Here is a 15,956-nt window from a genome sequence, read left to right on the forward strand (position 1 = left end):
ACTAATTAGATTTTACTACTACATATTATAAATTAGATTGGTGTGCAAGAGATTTCATGTGTCTCTAAAACGCATGATCCAATTAATCATAAGTCTTGTTCCCTTGGCAATCTCTCTTTCTCTCTCTTTCTCTCTCTTTCTTTTCAGTGTGCTTACATACGTAAATTATTATCGTTACGTGAATACGAGGTACAGCGTAACACGTTCAAAGTACTCGACAGGATATTATATGTGTGAGTGTGAGAGGGTTGCAGACGTATCAGTTGATGATGTGAGCAAGGGATGTTGCTCTATATCTACTCAGTTCCACTATTGTTAATATATATATATATATATATATATATATAAATATATATATATATATATATATGTATGTGAGTTGGAATAGGAGTTGACGTTGTAGAGGAACAGGAGTGGAATACGATCACCAATCTCATGAGCACTTGCACTACTATTCTATGATGAGAATGTGGTTGCACTCTAGAATAACCAATCTAACTAAATCATATAAACTTGTAATGATGGTCATACTTATATATTATTCTATAGGTAGAAAAATAAATTTTAATGCTGGCTACTCAAATTTAATGAATATAAAATTATATAATTTGTAAGAAAAAAATAGTAAAAAAAAAAAAATTCATTTTGTATTGCGTAAGAATAGTTGAAGTTTCTAGGGGGAAGGGGGGCAAAGCGGGGCAAAGGAAATACGAAGGTTTGGAGGACTCAAATACGCTAAATCTTTTTGTTTTGAATGATATTCAAAGTAAATTTCAGTTGCCGTTAGAATAAAAAAATTTTCATTTTTGCGGGCAAAATGGGGTCCCCCCTTAGAAAAGTGAAAAAAAAAAAAATTCTACATATTAAATAAAATTGATTAAATTAAATGTTTTTGTAAGTAAGTTACATAAAGAAAAATGATATTTTACCCAATTATTCGATGCAAAGGAAGAAAAAAAATGTTTATAGGTTTTTATCATAAAACAAAAGCCATTAGCATTTTTCGGCTGTCACTCGATTTTTGAAAAAGTTTAATGAAAATATTCAAAATAATGCTCAACTATATTTACAAAAGTGATTTTGGAATGTTTAAAAAATATTTCAAACATAAAATTTTTTTTAATGAAATTTTAGAGGTACCCCGTTTTGTCCATCTTACCCCCTTTTGTCCCCAGCTCCTATATATAGGGGAGACCGGGGTACGAATGTCCCCTTAAGCCGGTTTTTTCTTGTCGTGGCTTTTGATCATCAGATTCGTTTATATTTCGTCTATTTTGGAAGAATCAGTCGAAATTTTGTAAAAAATCGAAAAAAAAAAATTTTTTTTTTCTGGGGCACGAAGGCCCCCTCCCCAAAAAATTATAAAAAAAAATGTTTTTTTATTTCCCGTCAAGTTATGACCACTACAATGTTTTTATCATATTTTAGGTGAATATTTGATATGTAGGGAAAAATGGACCACTCAAAGAAAAAATTGTAACGAAAAAATTAACTTGACGGAAAATAAAAAAAAAATAATTTTTTCGCTACAACTTTTTTTTTTGAGTGGTTCATTTTGCCCCACATATCACATATTGACCTAAAGTATAATAAAACCATTATAGAGGTCATAATTTGACGGAAAATGACAAAAAAATTATTTTTTTGTTATAATTTTTTTTTCGGGTGGTCCATTTTACCCCACATATCACATATTGACTTAAAATGTGATAAAAACATTTTAGGGGTCATACTTTGACGGAAATTAAAAAAAAATTTTTTACGTAATTTTTGAGGGGGGCCTTCGTACCCCAGGGGGCCAAAGCATCCCGGTCTCCCCTATATATATAAACTTTTTATACGAATAATTATTTCTTGGGTATAATTTTGAAAATAATATTTTTGGCATTAAATGGAGTATAAATTTATATTGTAATATAAAGATGATTAAAATAAATATATGTAATGTAAAATAAATAAGACAGCAATTAGAAATTTTATAAGAAAAAAAATAATATAAATTTTGATGTTGATTCAAAGAGATTGTTTATCTTCAATGTTGGATTGAAACCGACTTTAACTTCAACATTTAAAGTTTAATCGCGTAATTACAAAAAAGAAGAGGGCGTTTGTTTTTCTGTATCTTATATAAATTTATGGTTATTAAAAATGTATATTAACTATTTTTTTTCGGTTAAATATACATAAATAGAAGACTTTGGTATCTTACTTTTTAATCTCTGACATAATGAATTAAAAAAAAAATTATGAATATTTAAAATGTTGTAACTTGCGTTGAAATTAACGAGAAAATTAATTAATGGATGAAGATAAAAAGGAGAAAGAGAAAAAAACCCGAGGTTTTGGAATGTTGATGTTAGTGGAGCTGAGGATGTTTTTGTAATTAGTGAATTAATTTTGTTTTGTTAATCGAGGGATAAAAACGCCGCGGGTGATATGATAAAATCGATAGAGTAATTAATTTTTCGCCATTGATATGAGCACTTTGAAGATTTTAAAAATGTATATTGATAATAAAAAGAAGAATTTGATAGTAGAGAAATTACAAAAGGAGTTGATAGAATATTTATTAAATTTTGTACCTCATGTTTATTTATTCCAGCTAACGGTAATTGAAAATTATGAATTTATTACATGAATTTTAATGACAATTTATTTTGAATTTTTCAAATAACAAATTAATGTTAAAAAATTATTTGAAATGTTAAATTTTAAAAAATTCTCTAATAAATTCTGACAGAGAAAATGGAGCAGTTCTTGAAAATTTATGTGCCATAAATTTATTTAAATTTTTACTTAAAAAATTTTGCCCTTTGAATTTTTTCACTGGTTCTTATTGATATAAAATAAATATTAAGAGATTAAAAATCAAATTTCTCTCCGAAATGACGAAAATTTTATGAGTTGAGATCCGCGGAATTATTTTACCGTCGAATATTTCATGACCGCTTGTTTTCTTAGACGTATAAAAAATACGTCACAGATCTTACAAGTGTTCCATTACGCCACTAAAATTCTGAACAAATAAATAACAGAAAAAAAAAAATTCCCTGTTATTTACATTTTTCCCACCTAAAAAAAAAAAAGTAATAACCTTTAATACATTTAAAAGCTTTCAATCTGAACTAAAAGCACGTAGATTGCACTTACTTTGACATTTCAAATATCAGTGTTTTTTTTTCCATGCAAAAAAATTTTTTACCAAAGAAAGAAAACATGGTAGCTATTAAATAAAAATTCCTCATTACCATCAGAATAATAAATGATAAATTTTTAATGTCATGTAAAAACTCATATAATTTGACTGAGTGAAAAAAAAGTTAATTATTATTAATATTCGAATACTTATTGGACTGAGAATCAATAGCGTTCCTGTCAATTAAACAGGCATGCAACAGTTGCGCGAATACAAACGTTAAATTTAAACGGAAGTCATTGACCCTTTTCTGTATACGACACGGAACATTATCTTGAGCCCTTGTGTTAAAGCTAAAGCACATTCTTGATGCATTTCGACCGCCTGTCGGCTACCATATCATTTAATACAACATATACTCTGTTTATTAAGCCGAAAACAACCCGATGCCATTAACCTAATATATGCATATATTCATATACATATATAAATATAGAGGAGAGACAGGAAAAACGGGACCGCTAAGAAAATAATAGATCTTGAAAATTTGAATTAACAACTCACGTTTTTTTTTTTACTTCCATTCTCTCTAAGCATGAATTAGTGGAAATTTCATTAATTACGTTAGTGAAGCAGTATTCACTTCATAATCAGTGTATTTAAATAACAAATTAGTGAATTCTCGCTAATAAATTTAGTACTATAATTTTCACTAGCAAATTAGTGATTTTCACTACTGAACTAGCGATATTTTCATAATTTCTACAAGTGAAACTGTTATTCACTTCTTAATTTATGAATTTCACAATTTTACTAGTAACTTTAACTAGCAAATAATTAAATATTTTACTAGACATAAATATAATTAATAATTATGGTACTATTTTTAAAAATTTTAATAAAAAATTTTCAAAATAAAAAAAAAATAGAAGTACAGAACAATAATATATTTATATGAAGAGTACGTCAATCATAACATCACGGATTTTTATTTCTTCATCAGTTATTGTTTGGTATCATAACGACTATACTATTTACACTCACGCAACCACATGCGTAGGTCAGCGCAGTGGATAGCATTAAAGACTTTGAATCGGAAGAATGCAGGTTCGAGCCCAGCAGTCACCGGGATTTATTCATCAATTAAAATCATGTATACTTTCTCTAAGTAATGATTCTAATACATTAATCACATTTCGGATCTAATTACAAGTGTCTTATATTTTTTTTCGCAGTATAATTTTTTTCACCGATGGATTCCCATATTCACTTTTCAATTTAGTGGATTCTCATATTCACTTATCAAATCAGTGAATTCCAAAATTGACATATTAATTTAGTGAATATTCACTAATTCTGCGTGGTACGATTGTAGCATTGACAATTAGTGAATATTCACTTAAAATTAGTAAAAAATCACTAATTCATATTTAGAGAGTTTGAAGATTTTAAACAAAATTTCCAGTTGCTACAGAAAAAATTCGTTTTTCTACATTTCTGTGGGCTAGAGGTCTTCCAGAAGACTTGTCTGATACCTTCGAGGCATCCAAACATCCAACGGACGCCTTAATTTTGGTCGGGATCATCGTCTAAGAAATTCTATAGAAAATCTAGACCACGGTCTTATAGTACAAAAATTTGTTCTTTCTACACTTATAGCGAATTTACACACACGCACACACACTGAAAATAGTCAGATTAGCTTTCTTGGACCTCAAAACGATATCGAATCTCGATTTTCAAAAATCAGCGGGAAAATAGCTTGAATTTTCTGAAAATCGACGACTTTTTTAACGACGAATTAAAATTCAGTAAAATTTCCATAGGATTGAGATAAATTTAACATACAAAAAAATATGTGTTTAATGCTGTAGAAATTCTATGAGTTAACGGTACATTAAATAGACAAACAATTTATATGCTCAAGTACATTTTCATTCTTGTTTCATACATTGTCCATTTATAACTTTTAAAATATTCAAACTGTTGTGAGCACGACAAACTATTTCAGTCACATAATTATTTTAAATACAGCAATTAAAATTTTCGATGAGTACAATCAGTATATTAGACCAAGTGAAAAGTAAAAAAAAAAAATAATAACAGTAAATAATAATTGTATGCTGTTATAACTTTTTTTCTTTTCGCTCTGTGGAATAAGTAATAAGTTGCGATATTAAAAAAAAAATAAGAGTAAGAAAGCCAATAATAAAAAACTCTTATACCCAGACTTGAGATAATTTTTTTGTGAGCTTATTGCCAACGCGATCTGACGATTATCTGCAGGTTTTCTTGCTCCGTTTGCTTTTCATCTTCTCTTTTTTATTTAGTATTATTTTGTTCGAGCTCTTGAGACAATGCTCGTTAGAAGATGGCCGGTAATAATAACTCGGTACGCTGGCGTATGATATTACTTGAGAAAATCGTACTACTCGTCTAGAAATTTATTTATTTTTATCAATTATAAATAAACTTCATTTTAAAAACATTTCTGTACCACAAATAAAATAAATCCTCCACTAAAAATATTTTTATTCTTTTGGAGAGGGGGGTGGGAGGGGGAATATCAAAAGTCTAAAATTTTTTTTTCAAAACTGTACAAATGTAAAATGAATACGGGGCTCACTGGGTCACCGCGAATTCAAAAATCTGAAGTTAGGAAAAAAAAAATTTTTTTCAAATGTAAAACGAAAAATTTTTTTTTTATTGAGGCATAAACTATTTTGTTGTTTAAAAAAAGTTTTAATTACAGAGCAAAAACGTCTTAAATATTTATGTCAATGAATAGGTTGCTAACGAATAAAAGATGAGGATTTACTTTGAATGTCGGCGATGAGGCAAAAAGCTTAAAATCCTTCCGATTGTACTCTCGAGTCCTTGGATTATCCATCTGATACACTCGGCCATGCCATGACTTTTCAAGACAATTTTTTTTTTGTTGCTAACCTTTCATTACTTTTTTTTTATAAAAAACTCAAAGACTTGTCAGTGTCACATTTGAATGGATTTTTATTCAGCTCCAAGTATAAAAACCTCGATCTTCCTTTTTTTCTGTTCAAACTTTTTTCAAATTTATAACATTTGAATTTAAGCGGTAAATTCAAATTTAAATTTCACATTCTCAGTAATTAGTAATTAATTACTTCTAAATGTCACATGATTGATTTTATTTGTGAACTCCGAAGTCTCAGATATTTTTTTAAAATTTATGAACATACGTCCGTACACTCGCGATATTTTTTGAATGAATAGTCCGATTTAAATAATTTATGCGGGAATCCAGAGTAATTATAAATTTTAATCGATGATTAAATTTAAAAAATTTCAAATCAATAAATAAATAAAAATAATTTAATTATAATTTCAGTTTCATAAATGAAAACGAGTTACATAAAATTCATTACAGTTTTAATAACCGAGTGTTCTTCGATGCAACTTAGTCTTGCTTTTGCTGAATGTACAAAGGTATAGACATATATATGTCATATCTAGAGGTAGAAGGTAGAGGTAGAAAATGTCCCTCGGTGGTCGGCCGCTGGTTGTCGGTTGTAAACTGCATCGAGTAAGTAAAGCATACAAGGCCAAACTGATTAGCGGTGGACAAAGTCAAACAACTAGGCGTGCCTCTTTAGTGTCTGCTCTCTTCATTCTTCCTCCACCCTCACCTTCACCTCCAGCTCCAGCTCTGCCTCCTTCAACTTTTTCTCGTGCTCCTCATCCTCAATTACGAAACCAAACTCAACTAATTACATTAGTTTAGCCTTTTATAATAAACTTTAATAAAACAAAAGCCGATAATTAATCTGAAACTCAAAGAATTAAATTAAAATATACCGCGAATTAATTTTTTTGAATATTCAAAATAAAATAAACCTTTTCATAGTAATTTAAATTTACGTGTTATCTAAATTATTTCCAGAATTTCCATTAATATTATCTTGAGTATTGTCACCTCTGGACAATATCACTGGCCTTTCATTTACGCTCGTCATGACAATGTTATGCTTGAATGTCATTGGTTGAACTTGATGTGTTCTTGTTTCTCTTCCTCCTCTTGTTTCTCCCTTAGCAGCTCTGGCTCCAGTTCCAGTTCCAGCTCCAGTTCTACCACCTCCTTTACCTCTGCTCGTATTGCCGGGTGTTGCTGATGCTGATACTGATGCCAGTGGCTGGTTACTAATCACTTCCGTCAGTTGCATCGCCAAAGCCACACGACGCCGCCGTACCTATCGCCAAAATAATAACTGATTACAATTTGTACACAGGTAATGTTTGTACGCTTCAACGCTAATCAAATTCTTCATTTGCACCCGTTTGTTTCACGCTTCCATTCATACCCGATATATATACATGTCCCTAGAGATATATCCCATGTATATCAATACATTGACGTGTTCACGTAACATACGTCATCTCTTATTTGATAATAAATCTAAATATATCATTATTTTACCATAAATTTATTTAAAAAAAAAAAAAAATTATTCGCAATTGAATGCGCGGTAATTTTTAAATATTTGAATTCGAGAGATTTATTTTCTCACAAAATAAATTGTGATTCTTTTAATAACTTTAATTTATCGCGTACAAAAAGAGATAAAATCTGTGTTGTTGGTGATCAAATTTATAGTGAAATATTTAAAATAAAAAAAAATGAATACTATATATGAGATAAAAATATATAAGAGGATTGTTAAGGATTTTCACGAGTATTTGAGTAATTTAGTAAAATCACCTTCTGGATGTGATTACTTGTGCTACGTCGAGCATATAGACATATATATATGTATATATATCTACACCTACATTGAAAAAGTTCCATTATATCTCAGAGACAAAATTTAACGTACGAAAGGGCAGAAGGTTAAAGCTCTTATCCGACTTTTTTTTATCATTCTCACAATCATTTTTTATCATGGTAAATCTCAATCTGGCTTAGGTACACGAAACTTTTTACATTTCGGCACCTTATTCCCCTATAGCTAGAATTTAACTATATACCATCTATATTTACCCTGTATATACATATATATAATGATCTTTATATTTTTTATGCATAACACGTAAAAAGAAGATTACTCATAAGTATATAAATTTTTTAGTGAATGAATAAATAAAATAAAAATGAAAGACCTTGAGCTTATCTCTGCGGGCTGAGTAGGCAATCCATAGAATGTAACAACCCATTATGATAGTGGGTACGAATATTCCAGCTATTTTCGAAGCGTCTCTCAGGAGCACGTGATGGAGAGTAAGCAACGTGACTATTAGAAATGCGCCTACGGCGATGTAACGTCCTGTGCGATGTTTTTTCTATAAAGATACAGATTTAAATAAATAAGATTGTCGAAAATTATTATTATGCGAAAAATTTTTATTTTTACTTATGACTGTACGAGATAACACGAGGACAAATGACCCAGGTCAAAAATAAAACTTGATTCAGGCTCGCTTCACTTTATTTTTTTTTGAAGTTATCGATTTGCCGACGATTTTTCGATAAGATCTCGACTTTTTCGACTCAATTTAAATTTTTTTCAACTTTTTCAACTTTTTTCATCTCAGTTTCAACTTATTTGTTTTTTTTTATCTTAGTTTGAACTTATTCGTCTTTTCTTCGAGCACGATAGTCATTCACTTCACTTTTGACTTGCTGAACCAAGTCAAAAAAAAGTTATTTATTTGCCTTACTTTCGCTTTGATATATCAAAATCATTTCACCTTAGTTTTGACTTTCTCGCCTTATATTTTAAGTCAAATGAGTCTAAATCAAGTCAATTTCGACTTGAATTCAACTTTTTCGTCTTAAATCGTGACTAAGTAAGCCAGCTAAGTCTACTCTCTTAAATATGAAATAGTGAAATTAGTGACTATTTGCCAATAAAAAGTCTATCACTAATTCAAATAGTGGTTTGCACTAGCAATAAGTGACTATTCACTGCCAAGTAGTGATTTTCACTAATTCGTTTTTAGAGAGTAAACCAAGGCACAAACTCAATTTATTTCATATCTCCGTAAAAAACAGTCGAGTTTGTCTTGTGAAAAACGGCTCCAAATTTCGACTTAGTAAGCCAAGTCTAAATCAAGTTTTATTTTTGACCCGGGGAGTCTGATTTTTACAAAATGTTTTCTCTATCAGTTTTATACGCCGGCTCGTCGTGCGGAAAAGTTTTTTTTTTTTTGAAAATTTTGTACACTGTAATAAAACGGGAGTGAATTCGGAGTGATTGCGGACTTTATTTAAATCTGAATTCACTCGGAGTTCTGGAGTTTTTTCAAAAAATCACTTTAAATTAGGAGTAAATAGGGAGTTTGTCTTTTCAGCGGAGTGTCGGAGTTTTCACTCCAATTTAGAATTTTAATATTAAAATAAAGTTCGGAGTAAATTCCTCTCCAAGGGGATTAAATAAATAAACAGTCATCTGCTCCGCATTCACTTCGGATTTAATCTGCGTTCGCTCCTTAAATTTTTTACTGTATACTCGATGCTCAAAAGCCATAAAAAATAATTATCAGCTTAAGGTGGGCGTCGTGCCCCGTCTCTCCTATATATATATATATATATATATATATATATATATATATATATATATATATATATATATATATATATATATCGATTAGCTAATTCATTGAATTTTCTACTCGAGTCATATTCTCATTTATCAGATTATCTACACAATAATGCAAATGGAAATGAATAATCACGCAACGTAAAAGCCAAGTACTCAATTGAAGTACACTCATAATATCTGTCAGTATCAATTGTGACTTCACTGTAAAGTACACACCTTATTTTCTACTAATTTCCGCAAAACTTTTTACTAAAATTTAAATTAAAAAATGAAACAATTAAATTTAAAGGAAAAGTTGACTTTCCCTCAGGGTAATTCAGTGTTGTATCGTTATTTTATGCTTATTCAATACTTTATTTATAAAACACTCGGATTGGCGCCATGGGCAGCCAATAATTACGGGGTAATTTATAAAAACCCAGATATAAGTGACAAAAATGATTTGTGCAAAATTTCGTACGTCGGTTCATGTTACAATATTTTGTTGTTTTTACTCATTTCTTTACTTTGTTTATTTTTCGACGTCAATGAATCATATCTTAATACTAGTCTTGGCTCAATATTGGAAATCACTTCAGTTAAATTTTTGATGACTTCAATATTATTTACAAGTTTAATTCCAATTATTTATATTGTCCGACAAAAATTGTTAATAAGTGTTTTTAATCGATTGAATGAAGTCGATAAGAAGTTGAATAAATGTGGGAATTGTGTTGTGGAAAATGACTATAGAAATTGTTTGGTATTTACTCTTAATTTTTTTATGATGGCTGCTATAATAATAATAATGATGACGTATTCTTCGTTATCAATGCCAATGGTAATTCTTAGAAATTCAGCGACTACTATTGGCGGTGCTGTAATGGTTCAATACGGGATGATTATTAGTACGATAAATAAACGATTTAAAATAATAAATTTGAAAATTTCAAATTTGGGTAACATCAGAAATAATTTTCCTCAAACACTAGAGCCATCTGTGATTCAAATCTTGCCGTCAAATGAATCAGTTCTCGTTGATGTTGGAAATCTTAAGAATACTTACATCGAATTGTGTGAAGTGTGTGAGGATATTGACAATTTCTATGGTCTACCGATTTTGATCTCCATTTTTTTCAACGGTACTCGGAGCATATTTATTCTATACTTTTTGGGTTTAGAATTAATGGGAGTCGAAAAACAAAATAACGTTATACCGTACCAACTTGGAACATTTTTGACCCGTAATGTTTTGTTATTCACGGTGTTAACTTCCGGTGTTACATCACTACTCAAACAGGTAGACGATAGTTTTAAATAATTTTGTGTATGTCAACTACAAATTTTTTATTATTTTCAGACTCAAAAAACAAAGAAAATTGTCAATTTACTTACGGATCGATTTTCCGTGGATCGTAAAATTGAAAAAAAAGTAAGAAATTTTTTTTTCTGTTAAAAAATTATACTTTATTGAACCCAAGTAAAAAAATTTTGAATAAAAAAAATAGTAACATTTTTTATTCCCTAAAAAAAGATCAGGCCGAAAAATGGCCGAAATTTTGAAAATTTTCACTAATATCAGCATTAATATTTTTTTTTAAATTAACAGTTGGCTAAATTTTCGAGTGATCTCTCAGATTTGAAGATTCACTTCAGCGCTTGTAATATTTTGCCTTTAGATCGCACACTTTTGACAATCGTAAGTTAATTTTTTTTAATATATTTAATAACATCAGTTCGTCATGAATAAAATTTTTAATAAACAATTTTTTTTTAGTTCGGCGGCACAATAGCATCGTATTTTATAATTATTATACAGTTCCGTATTAATGCACTTTCCTAATAATTAATAAAAAAAATGTATAATGTTTTTTATCGCTGATTAATAAATTATTTAGTAACTAAAATTACAGTTTTTCAATTAATCAGTAGGATAAATTTTCTAAAGTAAAACAAAAATATATGATGATTAATCAGCTTAATTGAATTTTCTACTCGAGTCATATCTTCTTCAATGATCATCAGGATAATAAAGCAATTTAAAAAAAAATGCAACAAAGCAAACATTGATATCCACTGGAAAATATGTTCGCGTGGCATCCACCAGTTATAATTACGATACTATAAAGTAAGCAGCGTTTTATAGTTATAAAGTAAAATATAAGTGTTATAATGCAACAAATAAATTTGAATAATTTAAACAAAAAATTAAATTCCAACATGAATTACTCAGCGTATCATAAATCCATGACATTTATACAGTATTTATTTTTCAAAATATTCGGGTTATCCCCATGGAAGACCAATTATTTCAAAGTTATTTTTTCAAATCGGCTTGAAAACGATAAATATAATTTGTGCAGTATTTCATACATAGGATCATTTTACAATATTTTTGTATTTTTGGTTTTAATACTATTCAGTACTTATAGTCTTCTTGATGACTTTTTTCATCAGAGTTATCCTGGATCGACAGTATTAACATCAATGATAATAAAATTTTTATTCGTGACATTAACGTGTGCAAGTTTGCTACCACTTGTGTACATAATTAAGCAAAAAAAATTAATAAGTGTAAACAATCGATTCAAAATTGTCGACAGAGTGTTAAACAAGTACGCAGATTATGAAATTCAAAATAATCACACCAATGATTTTATATTTGTCGTAAATCTTTTAACTACAATTTGCGGTGTAATAACTTTTGATCTCTTTTATTATCCAGCGTTGAGAGTATTCTTTGAAAATTTACCGACAGTAATTAGTGGTGGAGTAATAATACAGTACGCGATGATTCTCAATAGAGTCAACAAAAGATTCAAAAGTATAAATTTTACTTTTTCGAAATTAGGTAATTTTAGATTTAATACGATTCAGCCGCAGGAATTATTTGTCACTCGAAAATTTGTTTCTAATGATATCGACAATCTTAAGTATGCTTTTATAGAACTATGCGAAATGAGTCAAGATATTTCTGATTTCTATGGCATACCAATTTTGATTTCTATTTTTTGTTTCGCTGTGAGAACAATATTTACTGTCTATCTCATAATGTTGTCATTATTTAAAATACAAAATTTAACTATTGTATGGCAAGTGGATGGAACACGTATGACATGGATTGTTTTTCTATTCATTGTGTTAACTTCAAGTGTCACTAAAATAATGAAACAGGTATGGAAATTTTATGACATAAATCTAGAAATCGCGAGCTAAGTTTTGAAATGAATCGTTTATTTGAGAAACCCCATAAGTCAAGAAAACAAATTTTTCAGGAAACAAGGTAAACATGTTTCTCGTAAAATTTGCCATTAAAATAATAAATAAATAATTGTAGACAATAATGTCAGTGTCTTTGAAAACGATTTAAACAAGAAAAATTCAATTTTTAAACCCGAGTCGAAATATTAGACGTAAGTTGAACGTTCTTAACGTTTTAAACGTAAATTGAACGATTTTAACGTTTTGAAAGTAATTTGAACGATTTTATTGTATTTTGGTTCATAAAAAATTAGTAATTTCATGAGTTATGATTTTAGTTTAAAGATAACATCAATTAATTTATTTCAATATTTGTAATCACCATTTTCATCACCTTGATATCATAATACATGAACAGATATACATATATAGTGTTAAAGATAGAAGTATGAAACTGAAAAAAATTTTTTTCAAAATACGAATTTTTTATTTAAGAGCCAGAAAAGCAGACGACAAAATTTTAGGGAATTGACGTGATTATAATCCAGGAGTACAAAATCGATGACAAAAATTTTTTGGTATATGCTTATGTTTTCTTATTGGAAGTATAAATGAGTTTTAGTTTTGTGATAACTATGTTTTCAATTTATGATACTCCAATCTACGTTCAAAACGTTAAAAACGTTCAATTTATGTTTAAAACGTTAAACACGTTCAATTTACGTCCAATCTTTCGGTTCGGGAATTGAAACTACTTAAAAAAATAATTTAAAGTTGATTGACTGATGGGGTTCCTCAACCGAATGGAAAAAAAGTTATAAAATCATTGTTTTTTTAATGTTTTCCACTCAAATCATTTATTAGACTGATAAAATGAAGTATAAAGTATGTGTTTGAACTCTGAAACTCAGAAATTACAAAAAAATAATAGGTAATTTTAACATTTTAATTAGTCATATAACAGTCAACAATAAAACAACATTTGAAATTAATAACCAAAAAAGGCGCGAATTTTAAATTACAAAAAAAAAAATTTTTTCTGTAAATCTAAAACTGCATATATGTTTATGTTAGAAACCTCATAAGTCAATTATAGGGTTTCTCAATTAAATGAAATTGCTGTCACCCCATTAAATGTTTTTCAAACGCTGATTTGATGAATATTTTTATTGATTTCTATGGGGGGACATCAAAAAATATGACTTATGGGATTTCTCCAAGAAACAATTCAAATGTAGCGACGAACGTTTTAAATATATAATAGGAAACATGTAATTCCTACTTCTTTTTGTAAAAAGAAATTCATTTAAAATTTTTGATCACGACCTTTGAGAACTCGGATAACGATTATCACATGAACTTTTTTAAATTTGGGAATTGTGTTCGTTTTCAGAATAGAAAATTGGGGAAAACGTTAAATTTGCTGACGGATCAGCATTCAATGGATGAGAAAATAAAAACTAAAGTAAATGACATTTCTATTTTAATAATATCATTAATTTATGTCTAAAATAAATAATTTTTAAATTTCAGTTATCGAAATTTTCGAGTGATCTGTGGTATTTGAAATTTGAATTAACTGCTTGCGATATTATATCCCTAGATCGTACGATTCTAGGAATCGTGAGTTAAATTCATATTTTTACTTTCTATTCAATAATTTTTAAAAAACATTTTTTCTAACTAACGTTTTTATTTTAGATCACCGGTACAATTGCAACTTATCTCGTTATTGGTGTACAATTTGCTCTTAATGAATCTTCAGATTAATTGAAGAAATTTATGAAAGTGATTTTCAGTGCGTGTCATGTTTACTTTTCATAATTTCTCGATATTATACGCAATCGATAAAAAAAAAAATAGAATTTTATCACCATATTGACAAAATTCAGTCTACATATTTGAAGATTTGATGAAATTTTTTTCGCGTCTATTATTATGCATTTTTATTAATAGTACATATAGAATTAATGGAAACAATAGATAGCAAAAATACGGGGGTAATTTATTGTATGAATACAGTGTATACATTGATTCAGTATAAAGTGAGCAAAGCATGAACAATAATCACGCGATGTATGAAAAAATAAGTTTCGAAAATCTATAAATTTGAACATTTGCTATACAAATCTTTAATTGTTTCGTGTTTATGATAGCCCTATATGTATAGAAAACACACATGTTTTGAAAAAGTCAAGCAGGTAGTTGATGATTAGCAACGAAGAAGGAAAATTATTCTAATTTTAGATTGATACTATTTTCGATTTCATTAATAATAATAATAATTACACGGAAAGAAAATTATGGCAGCGGTTCCCATAATTTTGTGAAATTTTTTCCTATACCATCATAGGAATTACGACCATAAATTATGGGAGCGGTTCCTATAATTATAGGAATGATTCCCATAATTATAGGAATAGTTCCTATAATTATGGGAATGATACCCATAACACTATAGGAATGGTTCCTATAATTATAGGAATGGTTCCTATAATTTATAGGAATACTTTCTATAATATTATGGGAATGGTTCCTATAATAGTATGGGAACTATTCCCATAATATTATGGGAATGATTCCGATAATGCAATTGGAATGGTTCGTATACTATTATGGGAATCATTCCCATAATATTATGGGAATAGTTCCCATACTATTATAGAAACCATTCCTATAATATTATGGGAATGGTTCCCATATTATCATGAAAAAATTAATTTAAAGAAGTGTGGTAATCACTTCTACAATACACAGGAATATTATTAAACATAAAAACAAAAATTCAAACATTGAAAAAAAAAATCGTATTTGGCAAAAAAACATTAAAATTTTTGATAAGAATTTTTTGTCAGCACAAAACATTCAAGAAAATTTAAATTTTGGGAAATTTCTACACTATTGTGCAAAAAAAAAATTTTATGATATTATAGGGATGGTTCCCATAACATTATGGGAATAGTTCCCATAATATTATAGGAATAGTTCCTATACCAATATGGGAACCATTCCCATAATAGTATGGGAATGATTCCCATACCATTATGGGAATGGTTCCCATAATA

General features: G+C 28.8%; 2 protein-coding genes and 1 long non-coding RNA gene across 3 annotated transcripts; 2 read left to right on the forward strand and 1 right to left on the reverse strand.

Moving 5' to 3' along the window:
* Window positions 1-5,013: 5,013 nt before the first annotated feature.
* Window positions 5,014-7,003, reverse strand: LOC130664501 (uncharacterized). Its single transcript, XR_008989415.1, has 3 exons — window positions 5,955-7,003; window positions 5,362-5,572; window positions 5,014-5,285 (listed from the first exon to the last, which is right to left on the reverse strand). It is a non-coding gene; the product is annotated as an uncharacterized LOC130664501 (long non-coding RNA).
* A 2,976-nt stretch (window positions 7,004-9,979) lies between these two features.
* Window positions 9,980-11,398, forward strand: LOC130665210 (uncharacterized). Its single transcript, XM_057465515.1, has 3 exons — window positions 9,980-10,990; window positions 11,051-11,122; window positions 11,300-11,398. The coding sequence occupies exons 1-3, from the start codon at window positions 9,980-9,982 to the stop codon at window positions 11,396-11,398; spliced, it is 1,182 nt and encodes a 393-aa protein (XP_057321498.1).
* A 1,049-nt stretch (window positions 11,399-12,447) lies between these two features.
* Window positions 12,448-15,336, forward strand: LOC130664498 (uncharacterized). Its single transcript, XM_057464440.1, has 4 exons — window positions 12,448-12,864; window positions 14,285-14,356; window positions 14,425-14,514; window positions 14,593-15,336. The coding sequence occupies exons 1-4, from the start codon at window positions 12,481-12,483 to the stop codon at window positions 14,659-14,661; spliced, it is 615 nt and encodes a 204-aa protein (XP_057320423.1). The 5' UTR covers window positions 12,448-12,480; the 3' UTR covers window positions 14,662-15,336.
* Window positions 15,337-15,956: the final 620 nt, after the last annotated feature.

This window comes from Microplitis mediator, chromosome 3 (genome assembly GCF_029852145.1).
Source record: "Microplitis mediator isolate UGA2020A chromosome 3, iyMicMedi2.1, whole genome shotgun sequence".
Classification (NCBI taxonomy): Eukaryota; Metazoa; Arthropoda; class Insecta; order Hymenoptera; family Braconidae; genus Microplitis; species Microplitis mediator.

What these genes read in the sequence shown, in the direction of transcription:
- LOC130665210 (XM_057465515.1), top strand. Translation starts at nt 9,980, where the DNA reads ATGAAACAATTAAATTTAAAGGAAAAGTTGACTTTCCCTCAGGGTAAT. An exon ending in TTACATCACTACTCAAACAG is followed by an intron (nt 10,991 to 11,050) that starts GTAGACGATAGT and finishes TATTATTTTCAG; the next exon opens with ACTCAAAAAACAAAGAAAAT. An exon ending in ATCGTAAAATTGAAAAAAAA is followed by an intron (nt 11,123 to 11,299) that starts GTAAGAAATTTT and finishes TTAAATTAACAG; the next exon opens with TTGGCTAAATTTTCGAGTGA.
- LOC130664498 (XM_057464440.1), top strand. Translation starts at nt 12,481, where the DNA reads ATGATTCTCAATAGAGTCAACAAAAGATTCAAAAGTATAAATTTTACT. An exon ending in TCACTAAAATAATGAAACAG is followed by an intron (nt 12,865 to 14,284) that starts GTATGGAAATTT and finishes GTTCGTTTTCAG; the next exon opens with AATAGAAAATTGGGGAAAAC. An exon ending in ATCGTACGATTCTAGGAATC is followed by an intron (nt 14,515 to 14,592) that starts GTGAGTTAAATT and finishes TTTTTATTTTAG; the next exon opens with ATCACCGGTACAATTGCAAC.